At 39.0% G+C, this 16,487-nt stretch overlaps 1 protein-coding gene across 2 annotated transcripts in view; it reads right to left on the reverse strand.

Annotated features, from left to right (window-relative positions):
• The window catches only part of TOP2B (DNA topoisomerase II beta), a 59,180-nt gene extending 43,082 nt beyond the window's left edge, over positions 1–16,098 (reverse strand). Inside the window, exon 1 of one of the 2 annotated variants that reach the window (XM_014887276.2) lies at positions 15,962–16,098. In XM_014887276.2, the coding sequence (XP_014742762.2) occupies positions 15,962–16,033 (72 nt within the window). In that variant the 5' untranslated portion in view covers positions 16,034–16,098. The remainder of the gene's footprint in view (positions 1–15,961) is intronic. The other variant, XM_014887275.2, reaches the window with a different exon arrangement.
• Positions 16,099–16,487: the final 389 nt, after the last annotated feature.

Raw genomic sequence — 16,487 nt, forward strand, 5'->3', positions numbered from 1 at the left:
ACTCGATGATCTTTAAGGTTCCTTCCAACCCAGGTCATTCTATGATTCTATGAAAAGAGCCAAGGACCATAAGAAGAGAGAATCACATAGGCTAATGTTGGAATTTAAACAAAGTTCGAGCCTAATCTGTCTGGATTTTATGAAAAATACCTTGAAGAACAGTTTTATGGCAAAGTAACCCCTTTGTGATGGGGAGGGAGATGGGATACAGAGATTTGGTGCACTTTCAGCAATTTTTTTCCTGATAGATACCTCCTTGCCATTGAATGAAAACCACATTTAAAAAAAGGTTAGTCTCAGAACAACCAAATATAGACTAGCCCTATTCTGAGACAGTAAAACCATGTACACAAAGAGACTAGTAATGACATTTTACAGCATGCATTCCTATCTATAATTTGGAATTATCTTTAAAATGCCAGTAAATGTAACTTTAACTGACATGATTTGCCTGGCTAGAAGACGTAAGAAATTCTGTCCCTACCCACTCAGTACCTGAAATACTTCTCTCACAGGTTTATCAATTCTGAAGCAGGTGTTACACGACCAGTAGAAACCATCACCAGACAAATAATGAGCACAAAACCCACTTGCCACTCAGGCAAATTTTTTCCCTCTCATTTAGCTGTTTCCAATATGTGTCTATGTAAAGTAAATACAGGCTAAACTCCCACCCTCAATTAACCAGTCATCATGTAAATGTTGTGGCCAAAAGGAAGTGTAATCACTTCTCCTTCGATCTAGCTTTTGTTGCAGCCTCAGATAGCACTGTAAGCAAAGGGCAAGAAAGCACATAAATCCATAGGAAAAAGGAGCAAAAGGACACTAAACTCACACAATTTCAGCAGCATCAGAAAGGCCAAACATCAACCTATAGCACACAGTTCTCCACATATTAATCTAATTTATCTTCTCAGGCTTTGATGCCTCTACAGCTCCTCCCACCCAGCCCAGGCAGCACAAAAATAAAGCATTTAATTCTATTCATAACATGGGAAATTACCTTTCTCCTCCAGATTTAGAGATCACATTTTCCTGGTTTATTTATGGTAATTCTAGGAAACACATTTCCAGAACTTTGAGAGAGGCAGATTGTGTGCACCAGTGATGACAACAACCAATTATTTGGACACGAGGAAACCTGAACATGCCAAATGAGAATAAAATTCTCTCATGCCTGCTCCTGTATCTAACAGCATCCAGAAGAAATGGGGAAAGAACCCAGGGAACCTCACAATCTGGCACCAGGATTACATGCAGCATAGTTGGAACCAAAACACTAGCTCTCATGACTATTCTTCTGGAGTCTATCTCATTTTCTGCCAAACAGGGAAGTTGAAAAATCACATGGGTGATTAGAGGGCTTTGGTATCCAAGTTAATTTAGCCTTCACAGTTATTTGGTTTTAAACTGTGATAACCCTGTCACCATCACCCTAAAAATACAAGCTACGGATCAACTAAGCAAGCAGAGAAGGAACAGAACTTTGTAAAAAGATGCATTAAACTGATACACGGAAGAGGAGGAATAAGAATTGTTACTAAAGAAGCATTGCCAATAGTTGCAACATATTTTTTTTTCCTTTGAAGTAGTTCTGTGAATTATGTCCAGGCTTCCAATGAGTTTCACTGTACATGTATATAAATATTTGTATTATCATCTTTGACATCATAGCTCATAGGAATTACCCTTAGCTCACGTACTGGTCCCATAGCTCTGTTAACACTGTTTTACTAAGTCCACTTGTTCTGAAGGGACCAGTGACTAGCAGGAAAATAATATAATACTTCTCAGCTTAAATAAGTGTTGTAAAAAATAGAATAGAGAAGATGCAATTGATATAGAATGCAATAGAATTCCAGGGGCAAAGACCATCAAAATCTTGTTCGAACAGAACTGCTTCAGTTGCTCTCAATTCTTAGGCTTTAAGAAGTTTTTACAGCCAGGGAAGTTTGTGATCAGCAGTTAGCACACGATAGTTCTTCAGCTGCCATGTATATCAGTATAATATTCTCAGGGCTGTTCTGAGACAGCTCTCCAAAATGCTTCTACTCTTCCAGTGTGTGAGGACTGGGATCTAACCACACATCACAACTTGGCAAACAAACTAACACAAAGTGAGACCTTAAACCTTAGCCTAAAAATTTAGGCTACAATTTTCCTATCTCTGACGGCAAAAATGCTATGAGACAGAGTAAGAGTCAGAAGATTAGCAAAAGTCTATTTAATTGTGACCAAGTAACTCCAGTTTGGGAAAAATTATTACAGAATAGAATATTGGGAAGGGATTTCTACAAGCTATTGCCTTTAATACAATACTAGGAAATCCATTTCTGCTTTCCAGTGAAAGTCTTACTGACAGCTTAGAGGAGTTGATACTTTCCAATTTATCACTAATAAATGGTATCAAATATCTTCTGTTGAGATGCTACTTTCAAATTGTTGTCACTTTGACAGACAAGGGAGGTCACACCTAAACAAACTCTGCTGCCTAAAATGAGCTAACCCTGCAGAAGTGTCCCTTCTTGGGGACACTCAAGGTTTGCTGTAGGCCAGCATTAGTAAGGATCTTCTACTACTGTACTCCCTGGGACACTTATGTCCATTATCATTTATAACACACTCATTGGAACACAATGTACAATTTAAGAAGGGAGAATAATACACAAAAGATCAGCATATTTTCTTTCTGCTGAATGATTAAAAAAAAGGAAAAAAGTAGTCTTAAAGAACTTTAATGCTATAGTTTTTATTAAGACATCACAAAGTATGCCAAACTTGAATGTTCATTTCACTGTCATAGAGAAGGACAGATTTTATTCATGATGTATGATTTTATTCATACAATGCTTCAAGATTCATACATATTCTGCATGCAAAAAAACCTCCCGTTATAAACATTCAGAACCAATTTAACACGCTATTGAAACACAAGCATAAAAGAAAAGCCCAAAAGTATTCAACTATACAAATGAATGTAATTATGCATGTATGCAAGGATCAGAAGTCCACAGGACTGCAGTTTCCAAGGTCAAGCATTTTGGGCTGTGCTGTACCCAGAAAACCAATTCTGAATATCTTCATCTCAAATGGGCATTTTTAGAGTTCAAGTGATGCTTAGAACTCAGGCCAACAAAAAGAGAAAATTTTTATCACCAAACACAGGATAGAGATCTATGGACACAAACGTCCTCCACAGTCTTCACATTTTGTATTCCTTGATAAAAAACCCAAATAAAATTTAAGTGTTTTAATCTTCTGGATTTCTACTACTTAAAATACAAATAAATGCAACAGGAAAGTCCTCCCCCACATTTTTTTTAACTGGGCAAGCACTTAACCACAGTGCTGTTTAACTGACAATCTCTGCTGTATATTTTGGAATTGTCTCAAGAATGCCTTTTGTATTCTGTCCTGTATGAAAGATCTTCATATTGTTAAAGCTCCAATAACACTTCTCAAAACAGCACCAGCTGTTGTTTCATGAGAAAACCCTAAAGAGAATTAACCAAGTGTCACAAAGGGCTTAAGTCTTCTGCTTCACAGCAAGACTGCTCTTTGCTTGTTTGTTTACAGGTTACCCAATGTTCAAGGCTTGCTTGGCAATTTTAATGTTGCCAAATTTTTATTATTTCATTATTTTTTAGACTCCGTGTATGACTTTCCCAATGCTTTTGTGACATTCAAGACTTTACAAATTCTCACTAATCTTGTGGACTTTGTAACCCTCCAGACTGATGATAAATACACACGTATCCATAAGTCAGCAAGAAGACCATGCTTAAGTAGTTGGGAAAGCTACAACCTATTGCACTGTTCATCCTTCTTCAAAGACATGCAGTCATACTTCATACAGTGACCTTTGATGGTGCCAGCTTCCTACATGCACTTAAACACAGCACAGGGACAACTGGATAGAAAAACCCCAATTCTCAGTTGACAGCAGTTGCTGCATAGGTTACCGTATCACGACTATTGTGCACGCTGTCACAACCAGGTCTTACCACAGCAACTGCTTTCCCCAAGATGACTGCAATGTCTGCAGATCATCCCTTCTGAAGTTGTTTTTGCCATGAATTTATCTAGTACTGTGTGAAACCTGCAGTAATTTTTTAATTTGGTGATCTCCAGAGGCAGAACCCAAGCAGCAGCTGATAGACAACAGTTTGACAAAAAGGCTTTTACTGTCTACCTTCAACCCATGAACTCACGTAATTCACTTTGGCATCTTCTTTCTTCACATCTTGCCTTTTTTTTCATGTTGTGTTCTCACCCATTGACATTTCTGTGTATAACAAGGCATGTATGACATCCATATTAAGTTAGGGATTTTTATTACCTTTTTGTAATGAAAACTGGGTCATGCCATCTTTCTTTGTGTTTTGAGCCACCGTGCTGAGTTTGGTTACTTATGCTGCAAACATCTGTACTTGATATAGCTAAATGTTAATACACACTTGATCTAGTTTTGGCAGCACCAGAGAAAAGCTATTCCTATCTAAAGACACAATAACATGTAAAGCTACAACAAAGAAGGCAGGTTTCATCATCAGTTTCAGTCTTGCCATGGGTGGAATATACATCCTTGGTTTGACTCCTTACTTTAAGTGAAGGCTTTACTCTTACTTAAGCAATGACTTCCATACCATAGAAAGCTGAAGGACCTGAAAAATGTTAATATTAATGTCTCTCCCCAGTTACACAAAATTAATTTTGTACCGGTCACTGCTGGAATACAACAGTAACAACATACTAACACTACATACAACATACATACAAGAACACTAACAAATCAGTTTTTTTTAGTGTGCCCATTCCTTCTTACCCCTATTAGGTGGCAAGAAAAGGGCTTGTTTTCCACATTGGCAGACAAGCATAAATGAGGTCTAGAAGAGAATATGTAGGTGAACAAGAAGTTTCTTTCCTTCCCTTTGGCTTTGTCTTTTCTGCCTTAAACTCATAAAACTACTCCATATAATGAATATTCCTGATACATACTCCTGAATAGGCAAATGCAGCCCTGGGACATAACAATTTAGAAAAGTACATGCTATGTGTCCTACATTTCCTTAAATAAAGTGTAGGATAAGCACATTTAGTGGGACAAGGCAGTAAATTTTGAGTGTAATTAAGCTGTAAAACCTTGGGAGGTTAATTAAGTAATGAAATCCAGGGATTACAGTTCAAAACAAAATTACCTCTTCTGAGGGAGATATGCTATAATAAAAAAAGTGTATAGGTGGCATGTGATAATTACTAGGGAATTCTATAGATAACATGCACTTGACTGTAGGGTATCATATTGGATCATAACGGTCTCTTCTTGCCATAGAAAAATAGACAAGGAATAAAATTTTACCTAAACATTTTGCAATCTTCCCAAAGAAAACTCTGGCTGAGAATGCCTCCCACCATGAAAACAAAACTGGAGGGAGTTTCAAAATAAACCACTCTCCTGCTGTGTCTAACAAATGGTTGGGCTCTCCTGCCAAGATGAAAACACACAAAAGTAACAGTTCCCTTTTACAACAGCAAATTTCTATAGACTGTCGCATACCGTTAGTGACATGAACTAAATCTCTCACATCCTTCCCAAAGCTGATCATGGAAAGGAGTTCCTGAAAAATTCACCCAGAACTAGTCTCACCAATGACACTAATCCATCTGTTCATTTTAAATTCCTAATTTGTTTTTTAATTCTTTTTTTAAATCCCCTGATTCTGGCACTTCGCTCTGGACTCTGAAAGCATCAAATTACATAGCATTTAGTGATGGTGATCTAGTTATAGAATAGCTTCAGAATGTTCAGATCCCCCTATTATAGAAAACCAAAACTATTGATTGCTGCCAAAAGGGCAAAATTCCTTCTTTCTTCCCTCCTCTGCTCCTTATAGTGGAATCAAATCCACCTCACAACAATCTGGTTCAGGGAGCAAACAGCAAACACAGCTTTTCCCCACTCTTTATCAACCAGAAGTAATCAATTATCCACTAGCTCACTTTTCTGAACAAGCTTGTTAGAGAATCAGACAGGTTAGTGGTGCAAGGAAAAGAGCAGAAACATACAGCTAGGAGGATATGGTTAAAAAAACCCCATACTTTTCAATAGGCATTGCTAGATTGACAATAGGTATGACAGTACTGGAATTACAGGGCTTTATCTTCCTAGTAAATACCTAAACACCCTAAAAGTAGCATCATTTTTATTTTAGGATTATTAATACACAACATAGAGGCACACCAGATTTAAATAAAAATTCAGGGATTTGCTTCTCCATCATTTTTGAAGAATAACACCTTTGTGCAAACATGTATGCTCACTGTAATTACTTCTGACCAGAAAATTATGTATATTGTTTAAAGTATTAATTCACTCTCAGTCATATTAAGTTAGTATAGCAACAGTTACACTTTATGTGGCACAGGCTTGTACACAACCAGCAACGCATTCAGATCCTAATCTTTACTATGTTCTTTAAAAGCAGGTGTCTAATATTTGCCCTTGCAGGATGACAATTAAATTGAATTTTATTGCTAAATTTTTCTGTTGGTCTGAAATTTTTTAGTTGTCTATCCACTGACAAGTTCTATTTCAATATAAAATTTTTTGCTGCTCACATAGTATCAAAAAGTATATCCATGGGTGATCTGGTAACAGACTAATCTTCTAAGAATCTCTTATTTCTAGCCAAAATTCAGAGACAAATAAGGGAAAAATACTCTAACATAAAAAAGAATTTATTAATGTTCTACTTTAAGACATCTTATAACTGTTTTGTTACAGCTTCTGGTAACAGTCTCTGGTAAAGGTCTCTGGAACCACTGGATGAAGCTATTTGATGACAGTGATCAAATCTGTTTCATCCACTGCTTCACCAGCCAGCTCACACACAAGCCCTCCACTAGCCAAGAATCAAAAAGTTAGAGGTTCTGACACCTGAACTTCAGGTTATCAGTATCTGGCTGCACCTCGTCATAACTCAATGTTTCCCACATCCTTGACCTTTTTCTAATGCTTTACTGCATCACTAGTTTCAGCACTGTGAAACTCCCAGCACACTTCCATTTCCCAATTGCAAGTATTACTTCCCACAACCTGAGAGATTTTTGTTTCTGAGAAATAAAATCTTTGAAACCCATACAGGCTGTATGTCAAGTATCTCATCGGCACTGTGATATTTTCTTTCAAATGCTCTGGGTTCTATAGCCAGATTGAACCCATATCATATTGCAAGGTATTTTTTCCCTGCTGACCTATCTTCATTATTAACAAACAAACTTTAGAAAAACTTTGGGCAGGATTAAGGCAACATTCAAGCTGTTCATGCTGCAAGACAGCACATGGAGAGAACAAATCCAACAGGGTAGTTTTTGAGCTCATGTTAACTGGCACACATGAAGATTTTATTCCACAGAGCACCCCAAACCCAGACTTTTCTGGTCAAGTTCAGGACTACCAGCCACACTACATCAGTCATAGAGGAGAGCCCAAATATTGTTCAGAGGTAACTTTTCCAACTGCACTCTTCAGTGAGAAGCAATCCTTTCCTGAACAAGAGAAACAAATTCTTAAACTCTCACAAATGTAACAGCTATCAGTACATTAGAGTTTGTTTATAATAACATGCCTTTATGTTATTTGGCTGTCTACCTTGCACTGAAATAATAAAACACCTTGACTGTGATACATAGGGTTTTCATGCTTTCAAGACACATAGTGCCCTAAAAAGGAATGCAATCTGATCAATAGAAACCATTAGAAGTCTGCTCCCTGAAACCTTCCACAGAAAAGCAATAGCAACATATTTACTTAAAACAAGGCACCACGTAAATGAAAATTAATGAGCTTTTTTCCTCTTAAGAAAACTATCCCAAACATTGAACAAACTCTACACATTCATATCCCATACTACATTTGGTCCACACTGAAAACTACTTTTTTATAATTAGAAGAACCTACAGTAATGCAGTTACATTTTCTGGTATTCTCTAGTTTAAAAATCTATTGTTTTCTGCCATATTAAAATAAATATGAATCCAGTGTTTCTTAAAAAGTTGCTTGACTTTAATTGCTCTGCTCCTTCTATGCAACATCTACTCCTCCTCTAGAGACTTTACAAGCCTTGAAATGTTTTATAAGCCTCACTAATATACTACAAATTCTAGTCTCAATCCTGTAGTAAATTCCATGAGAAAGGAATAGAGAGTTGGTGTTGCAGACATTGACAACAATTCAGAAGGAGGAAAACAGATGCATCAATGAGTCAATAAACCCTTAACACTGTTCCAAAACTCCCCTCTCTTCCTCAGCCACTCATCCTCCCACAATAACATTCCTACAGAAGCCATTAGGAGAAGCCTTTCAGGATTGTTCATTAAAAGTGCTGACAATCTTGAAGATCATCAAAACTCTACCCTTTAATTTGCTATTTAAGAATTGTGTCTTGGCAGGCAGAAGAATCAACCTCTCCATAAAAGGTACCATATAAAAGACTCATAAAATAACTTCAGGGAGCAGCCGGACTGAGACAAAGTTATTTTTCCCCAGACACCAGGCCATTCTTGTACCTTTATATCATGGCACACTACTGGGGAATAAACACAGGACTGAAATCTCACACACTACTACACCATCATCCCTAAAAGCTCCAAATAGCCCAGAGCTAGCTGGAAATATCTCCAGTGAAGCTCACGCTATCCATTTCTCATAAGTAAAGATGTTCTGCTTAGGGGACGACCCCCGAATTCTAACTGCTCTTATGGAAACATTACATATCAAGTTATCTGGTTGCAAGAGCTTTTTTATATTTTTTCCCCCTCTACTTTATCTCAGCTTCTTTTGATTTATAGGAAAATAACTTCTCAGTGTTATCTTATGGCTCCTGTATTTTGTCATGACAAGAAAATATTATTTCTTGCTTTCTCCTTAAAGATTCCTTCACAGATCGAGAAAGGTGGTGAGTTTTTGGCACCTCACTAAGGTAGACATTTGCCCAGTTTCTCATACATTTGCTCTTCTCACAAGTTTCCCATGTCTGAAGAAGGAACAGGAAGCCCAAGACTAACTAGGCCCACTCATTCACTAAAAAAGAGCAAAAGAAATCAAGACATGTAGTATCCATGACTGAGAGGAGGACTGTTTAATATCTCAACTGCAATTCGACTTCACAAATCAGGAAAAAAAATAGTAAATTACGCATTTTAATCCTCTTTTACATTTTTTTTTCCTTTAAGGTAGCTTTTAAAGTTATGTCCAAAGGAAAACATAAATCTGACATTCAAGTCTGAATCTTTCAAACACATTCTAGGTCAAGTACATTTTACACTAATTTAGTTAACACCCTTTTTTCTTACTTGCTGAAAAAAACACTAAAATTGCTAGACGTGCATAGTGTAACTAATACACAGATTTATCACTTTAACAAAATAAAAAAAAAGTAGAAGTAGTGCCTTACTTTCAGGGCCAAATTGTATTTCTATGTAAATTGGAATTGCATTGAGACACAGACAGGATATTAAAATAGCTTTATTAAATGAAACTAGATGAGCTGATATCATAGACCAAGTTAACAACTCACTTCAAAACACAACTTTAAAGGACTTAGTTCGTAAGAGTAAAAGCATTTACAATCACACTGAAATTTTAAAAATAGCAGATCTGATGCTCACTTGTCAAGGAGAGGAGGAATATTTTCCTGCTTTTCACACCAAATTTTTGAACACTCATTACTGAAATACCTGAAGAAAGCAGTTAGGAAACACTTTTGAATAAAAACTACTAAGAGCTGGTTTATCACTTCACTAATGAGGAACAGTTTCCTTCTATATTTGCGACACAAATAAATATTTGGTGTTTGATCTTAACACCTTGGTTTTATTGCTAGAACTTAATATATACTTCAAATTTTAGTATTTATTTTTAAAGTTGTGTAATAACATTTTATATGCCTTGATTTAGAATTTACCTTAAATCTAGAATAACCAGCCTTAAAATACATTCTTCCAAAAAACCTGTGTTCCAGTACACAGAAATTTGCAAGTACTTGAGAAGACACCACTATGTTTCCAAGCATGCAATCTTCAAGAGACATCTTCTCACAGTTATACACATTTAGAATGACGTATTTTTTTTGCTCAAACTGCTTTTGAAAGCATTCAAAGCACCTATTTAGTGCAGAATATTTTCACTGTGGGTGGCTGGCAAGAAATTTACTGTTTCAAATAAGGAAAATTAAGTTTTCTGTAGCAGTTTTCATTCTTGAGTCTTCTATATATGATCTATAATATATATATATAAAAACTCACTCCCAGGCATGGAATCGCTCCCATCCATCAGCTATGAATTACATGTGCTGCTTTTCATTAATTGAAACATAAACATGCATTTGCAGACTGCCTAAACATAGGACAGTTTAGATGCAAGGTAAAAACCTAGTTCTGGAAAAATAAAGTCAATGCAAATTAAATTTAATCAGTAATTCCTTCAGACCTAAGCTATCTATCTTAAACTACTTACTGTTTTTTTTTATTTGGGTTACTTTATCTGTCCAAATAAAATAATTCCTTGCTTACTCTTTAATACAGCACAGGCATCCTAGAAATTAAATGTACACAACCACACAAATCTCACAGGTCAAACATTAACAGAGGGCACGTGCTTGAACGTAGACCTCTCCTCACGGAATACCTAAAGTAATTGCCCACAAAATCAATTCCTCTCCAAACTCTGAGGTATACATTCCTTCCCAGACTGTCACAATTTAGGTCCCCACTCCTATGCATCCATCACTCTTTCACCATCCAGAAGGAGGTTTCCTCCCAGCTCAGAACACAGAGGGTGCAGATGCACGCACTGAGCTGTGGGGCTGGCTCAGCTGCTGCCAAAGACGTGGCCCCGATCCTGCTCCAGGACCAAGCCTCCACTTGATATCACCTCTATCACTTCTTTAATCCTGCATTATTCAGCACTCTGACAAGGAGAAGACTGGACAACAAAAGTATTTAATGAATGGTGGTGTGGAGAGTAGAGGATAAGAAGCAACCGCTTTTTTTTTGGCAGGCAAATCAAACATCTGAGGAATCCCTCTTTAGAACTATTGTGTCTGACTCACCCATCTGAGCCACGCATATTTCCCTCTGGTGCTAGAATACCCAGGAGAGTCATGACATCTCTTTACAGCTTCCTTAAGGGCAACAGAATCAGAAATTCAACAAGACCAGGAGGGAATGCTGCTTCCCCTCAACTATTGGATATAACTATATAGCTCAAAGCCCATACAACACATTCCATTTAGTAAAAGTAAATATTAATACATTGGGGCAAGTATTTCAGGTCTGACCTTCCTTTCATTGCATAACTGAAAAAAGGATGGGGAGGGGGCATAAGGACACACAGGATAAAAAAACCTCCCAGTTGTCTGGTCACCATAATAGCAAAAACAAGACGTTCATGTAAAGCAGAAGTGCACTGAAACAAGGCTTGGCAACAACGCAAGACTTTTCCCCACGCCCCTCCCGCTCTGCAGACACCACAATGTAGCAGAGGAAAGATAAGACAAACTAACAGCACATGTAACAAGTGTTACATATGTGACAACTGCGTCCTAGCCCAGCTGCAGCCCGCGGAGAAACAGAAGGCCTGATCCAGATAAAGAAAGCTAATTCTGAGCTTTAACCCGGGTCTGGAGAGGCAATGAAAGAGGTCTAAGGAGTCAGGAGTAGGAACTTCGACCACCTACTCCTCCTTTGAAATTAACAGCATAGTAATGAACAGCAATAAAAAGGATAAAGAACTAGTTACCCTTGGTTCACCTCTAGGACAGTATGCTTATTTCCAAACCCAGAAGATTTCATTAGGATTTGGTCATATTACTGACTATATCTGCCAACTGTTTGTACTTCAGGCAGGCAGAGCCCTGATAGCTTATAGAAACAGACCTGTGATAGAGCAGTAACACAACACAACTCTTGGGTATGCAGTCATAGCCCAACACTCTCCCTCCAAGCACTATATTGGCAGAAAGAGGGAATTCCTGTGCTGCTCCTGTCCCAAAGCCCCTGCTCCCAAATCAGAGGAACAGCCGAAGCTCAGTGTAGCAGTGACGAGCAGACCCTTGGGGCAGCAGAGATACAGTTCAAATTTCAGATGCAAAAAACCTACCCATGAAGTTAAAAAACACCCAGTGCAGAAGCCATAACCAGTGAATTACGGCATGTCACTAGAAGTTATTGGACATTATTCAAGGGGAAGACTTGTTTTAATCCTCTCAGAACATATAAGGCAAAACAAAACGTTATTTCTTTATCAAAGTTAAAAGTATTTTATTTCAAACAATAAAAGACAATATTCCTTTAATAGGACTAGGGTGGATTTTATTTGTTGGTGCTTTAAAAGAAAAAATAAATATATATGTATATATTGAGCCTACTATCTTATCAATTACACACATTCTTCATATTTTGAAAAATGACAGTATTAAGTTGAAAGTTATTTTTAAGGTAAACTCTGAATCTTCTGAAAGATGCTTATATCTGAATTTAGGTTATTTGAAAGGCTGATTCTTTTCACTTACCAATATACAGCTACTAATAATATACATTATTTCCATTCCACTCCATATAAGGAGCAGATATTCATTATATTTTTTTAAAAGAGAAGTCACATGAACACTCAGCATATATTCACTTTAAGCTAGCATTTTGTAGAGCCAGAACCTGTCCCTTTCACCAAGGACAGGAAAGTGGAAGTAGTGTTCAAAGTCCTAAATTATTATCAGTACTCTCACTTTACATTTATCAGGCTCATATAGCTCTTAGGGTTGAGGAGAAAGTCTTAAAAACACTGACAGAAGTAAGTGATTAAATGCTGCTTATTCGAAATACTCAGTTTTGTAGGCATTACCATTGTATCAGAACCAATGCACTTCAAAGAGTTACTTGCAATGACTTCACCTTCACTATAAAAGGCATACGTATAATAAAAAAAATGAACTGCTATTACTGTGCCATTACAATTAATTTTCTGTAGTTCCTAAACACACACAGGCTGAAGAATTATTTCCTTTGGTCACAGTACGTTTTTCTAGTATTAGAAAATGTCATTGCATTTCACCAATGAAAACTCTCCTAGTTACAAATCCACGATTTTGCAACTAACCCTTAATACAACTTACCACTTTTGTGAGTGACTCTTGGAGATCACCCACCAAAATAATTTCTGTAACTCCGTCAAAACTCCACTTTCTACCAACCATTAGAGTACAGAGATGCATGCTGATTTCAGAAAATCATCAACCAGACCAAGAAAAAACAAAAAGCTATTAAAAAGCCAAGCAAGTACATTTTAGAAATCAGAAGTTATCTTAGTTTGTCGTCAGTAAATAATGCTAAATTATGTTCCCAATAAAAGTTTTCAGTTATTATACTCTACTGATAGAATTGATGTGCTCCCATCACTGGTAATTGTGCCTAACTAGTTATATTTCTTCAAGTCCTGTTACAGCTGAACACACAGATGACTTGCTGTTTGTTTCCATAAACATTTAATTCCTCTTTCTTTTAAAAGTAAAAGTAGGTATCACCTGATGCTTGTATGATTTCTCATTATAAAAGTCACTCTAAAGTAAATTCTCTAGGAAGTACCTTTCCTTTCTCACAACTGCATGTAATTCTTTCCAGTCTTTCCAAACATGCTCTTTGAATCACACTCAAAGCTGTAGTTGCACATACAACTCTTTAGTAAAATGTGAGCAACTAGGTTATGTACACAGGATCTACTAGTTTGAAACATAAATTAACATCCCACCAAGTTTTAAATGTTTCCTCATCTTTAGGGCCAGACTTTTTGCAGTTACCCTTCAATTGTTTAACTCGTGGTCTTATTAAGAAACCACAAACTACAGAGAATACATTACTCAGACAGAGAAGCATCCTAGTGGTTTCAACACACTAGCAAGAATTCTAAAGAAATCAAGGTGGTTTCAAAACGACCTACAACCAAACTGCAAGTGGTTGCATATCCAGCAGATATATGGCAAGCAGATTAAAGCCAGCCAGCTGAAACTGTTCTATCCCTACCTCTGTACTTCTCACCCTCCTTGAGGACAGCATAAGATCATCTACAAATGAACCACCACCAAAGCCAACATTTTCTTCAGCCCGGCACACTGGCCATGGGCCCATCCAATTCGGTGCTACAACAATATTGTTCTACAGCTGACATGGAACAGGTCTGGTTTTAGGAGCTGGCTCAGAAACCCTACCTTCACCATTTAAAATGCACATGAGAGAAAGAAAGAATGTCCCACTGTTTTCTGAAAAAATAAATGAACACAGTTTTAACTAAAATCCGATTATTACTCTACACCAACTCTGCGTTGACCAAAACACTTTTAACTTTTACTGCTTTTAGAGAATGAAAAGTTTGATCATTTCCAGTTGTAGGAAACTGTTGACTCACCATAATTTCAACCCCATTACATTTAAGAACATGTTTCAATAAAAATGCCTATTCAGTAATTTTCACACTTCATTCTGCAGTTTTCTGTCTGAGCTGTAAAACTTTCAATTACTTGGTCGAACCTAGATGGTAAAATCTTAATTCTGAAGAGTCATCCAAAGACCACATTTGATAAAGATTGCAAAGTATTGTGGAAAGAACGGAGAATAATTTTAGCTTCTCAACTTAGACATGTTCCCATGTCTAAACTATCTGACTGCAAGTGGCACACCCAGAAACTAGCATATTTTTTTAATATACCTTTCCATGCTGCCAGCTTCTTAAAATTAAAGAGAATTACCAACATAAAACGCAGCAATTAGAGCCATGGAAATAGTCCATCATCAGAACACACAGGATTTGTTCACTCCAATAATATTTCTTTTTCAACAGCTCCAAGATGTAGAGGGACACAAGAACAAGTTTGCTCTTAGTCTGCTTAACAAGGTTTGTTAAAAGTTCTCATATCTGTAAAGCACATGTGTCTGATTAAGGATGCCTCACCACCTATCCATCAAGATCTAGTGTCTTCTGCTTAAACATTAAAGAAGTTACCTCTTTGTGCTGAGCAAGAGGAAGGCAGGGGAGTTACCGATTGGCTGAACCAGACCCCTTCAGGTCACCTTCGCTCCTCCTTCCTCTCAGGTGAGACCTGAGAGGAATCCACTCTTACTACTGGCGAGCACCTCTGCACTGAGAGCCAGGGCTTGTACTCTCAAAGGACTATAAGGAGGCTCAAAAGGATTCACCAATTCTAGAGTCAGTTATCCCCAGCACCCTCTGTAATCTCAATACTTCCAACCAATCCACGAAAGGCAGTAAAACACCTCCTTCTTGGGTCTGTTACGGAGTTACAACTTTTGGAAGAGGATAAAGCTGAATGCCAAGATGGAATAGCAAGCACACAGCTCCTGCTTCCTGCCTCTGAAACTTGGGAACTTCAGGTATTGTCCTGTCACACAGTTGGAAAAGAAACTGGGAACACCACAGAGACCCTCAGCCCGCAAAAGCTTTGCTCTAGGAACAAGAGGCAATACCAGCAACTCTGGTGGGACGACAGACAGACCATACATCGCTTTGGAGGACAGCGACCTCAAGACAGCCCTGACGACCCACCCGCTCCCCCCAGGAGCTTCCCACCTGTTTGCTCCACACTGGCCTTTTCCCTACGGCTCCTAGCACTCTGAGAAGCCCTCCACAAGTATAAAAGCTCCCCCCTGCAACACCGATTCCAAGCCCAGACTTCCTCCTCCTCCTACCCCGGAGCCCTCCACCGAGCGGCTGCTCTACAGCGCTCCGCTTTCCACGCCAGCCCTCAGCTTCTTCCCTCAGCTTCCTCCCTCCTTTCAAAGCCAGCCCGCGCTCTTTCCACACACGCAAGGGACGCAAATAGAAATAATCGTAATAATAATAAAACACGAGTAGCAAACCCCACGAACAACAAAACGCAGCCCCACAACTCACCACCCAAGTCAGTCCCCCGCTGCCGCCGCCGCCGCCTCCTCCTCCTCCTCCTCCTCCTCCAGACTTTGCCATTTTCTGCCCGTCTCTCCTCAGCCGAGGCGAGGGCGCTCGGAGGCGGCCGGGAGGGCCGGCACCGACACCGCGCCTGGGGCCGCTCCGCGCCCGCCCTTCGCGCCTCCGCCGCGCTCACCGGCGCCCGGGCACCGAGGAAGGGCGGCCGAGGGGCCCGCACAAAGCGCCCCTTCCGCCGGCGGGGAGGCAGCGACAGGCAGGGAGGGAGGGCCCGGCCGGGCCTGCGGCTCTCGCTAGTTTAAAGGGACGACGGGCCGGTCCCCTCGCTTCGCGGCGGCAGCGGCGGCAACAACAGCCACCGCTATCGCCGCCGTAGCGCTGCTGCCTCCCGCCCTCCTCCTCACCCCCGGGCCGTCCCCCCCGCAGCCACAAAGGCCCGGAAAACAGATTAATAATAAAAAAATATCCCCCTCCCTCCCTCCTCCCTCGTCCCCTCCCTCCCTCGTTCACTCCC

This window comes from Sturnus vulgaris, chromosome 1, assembly GCF_052056855.1.
Source record: "Sturnus vulgaris isolate bStuVul1 chromosome 1, bStuVul1.hap1, whole genome shotgun sequence".
NCBI classification, from domain to species: Eukaryota; Metazoa; Chordata; class Aves; order Passeriformes; family Sturnidae; genus Sturnus; species Sturnus vulgaris.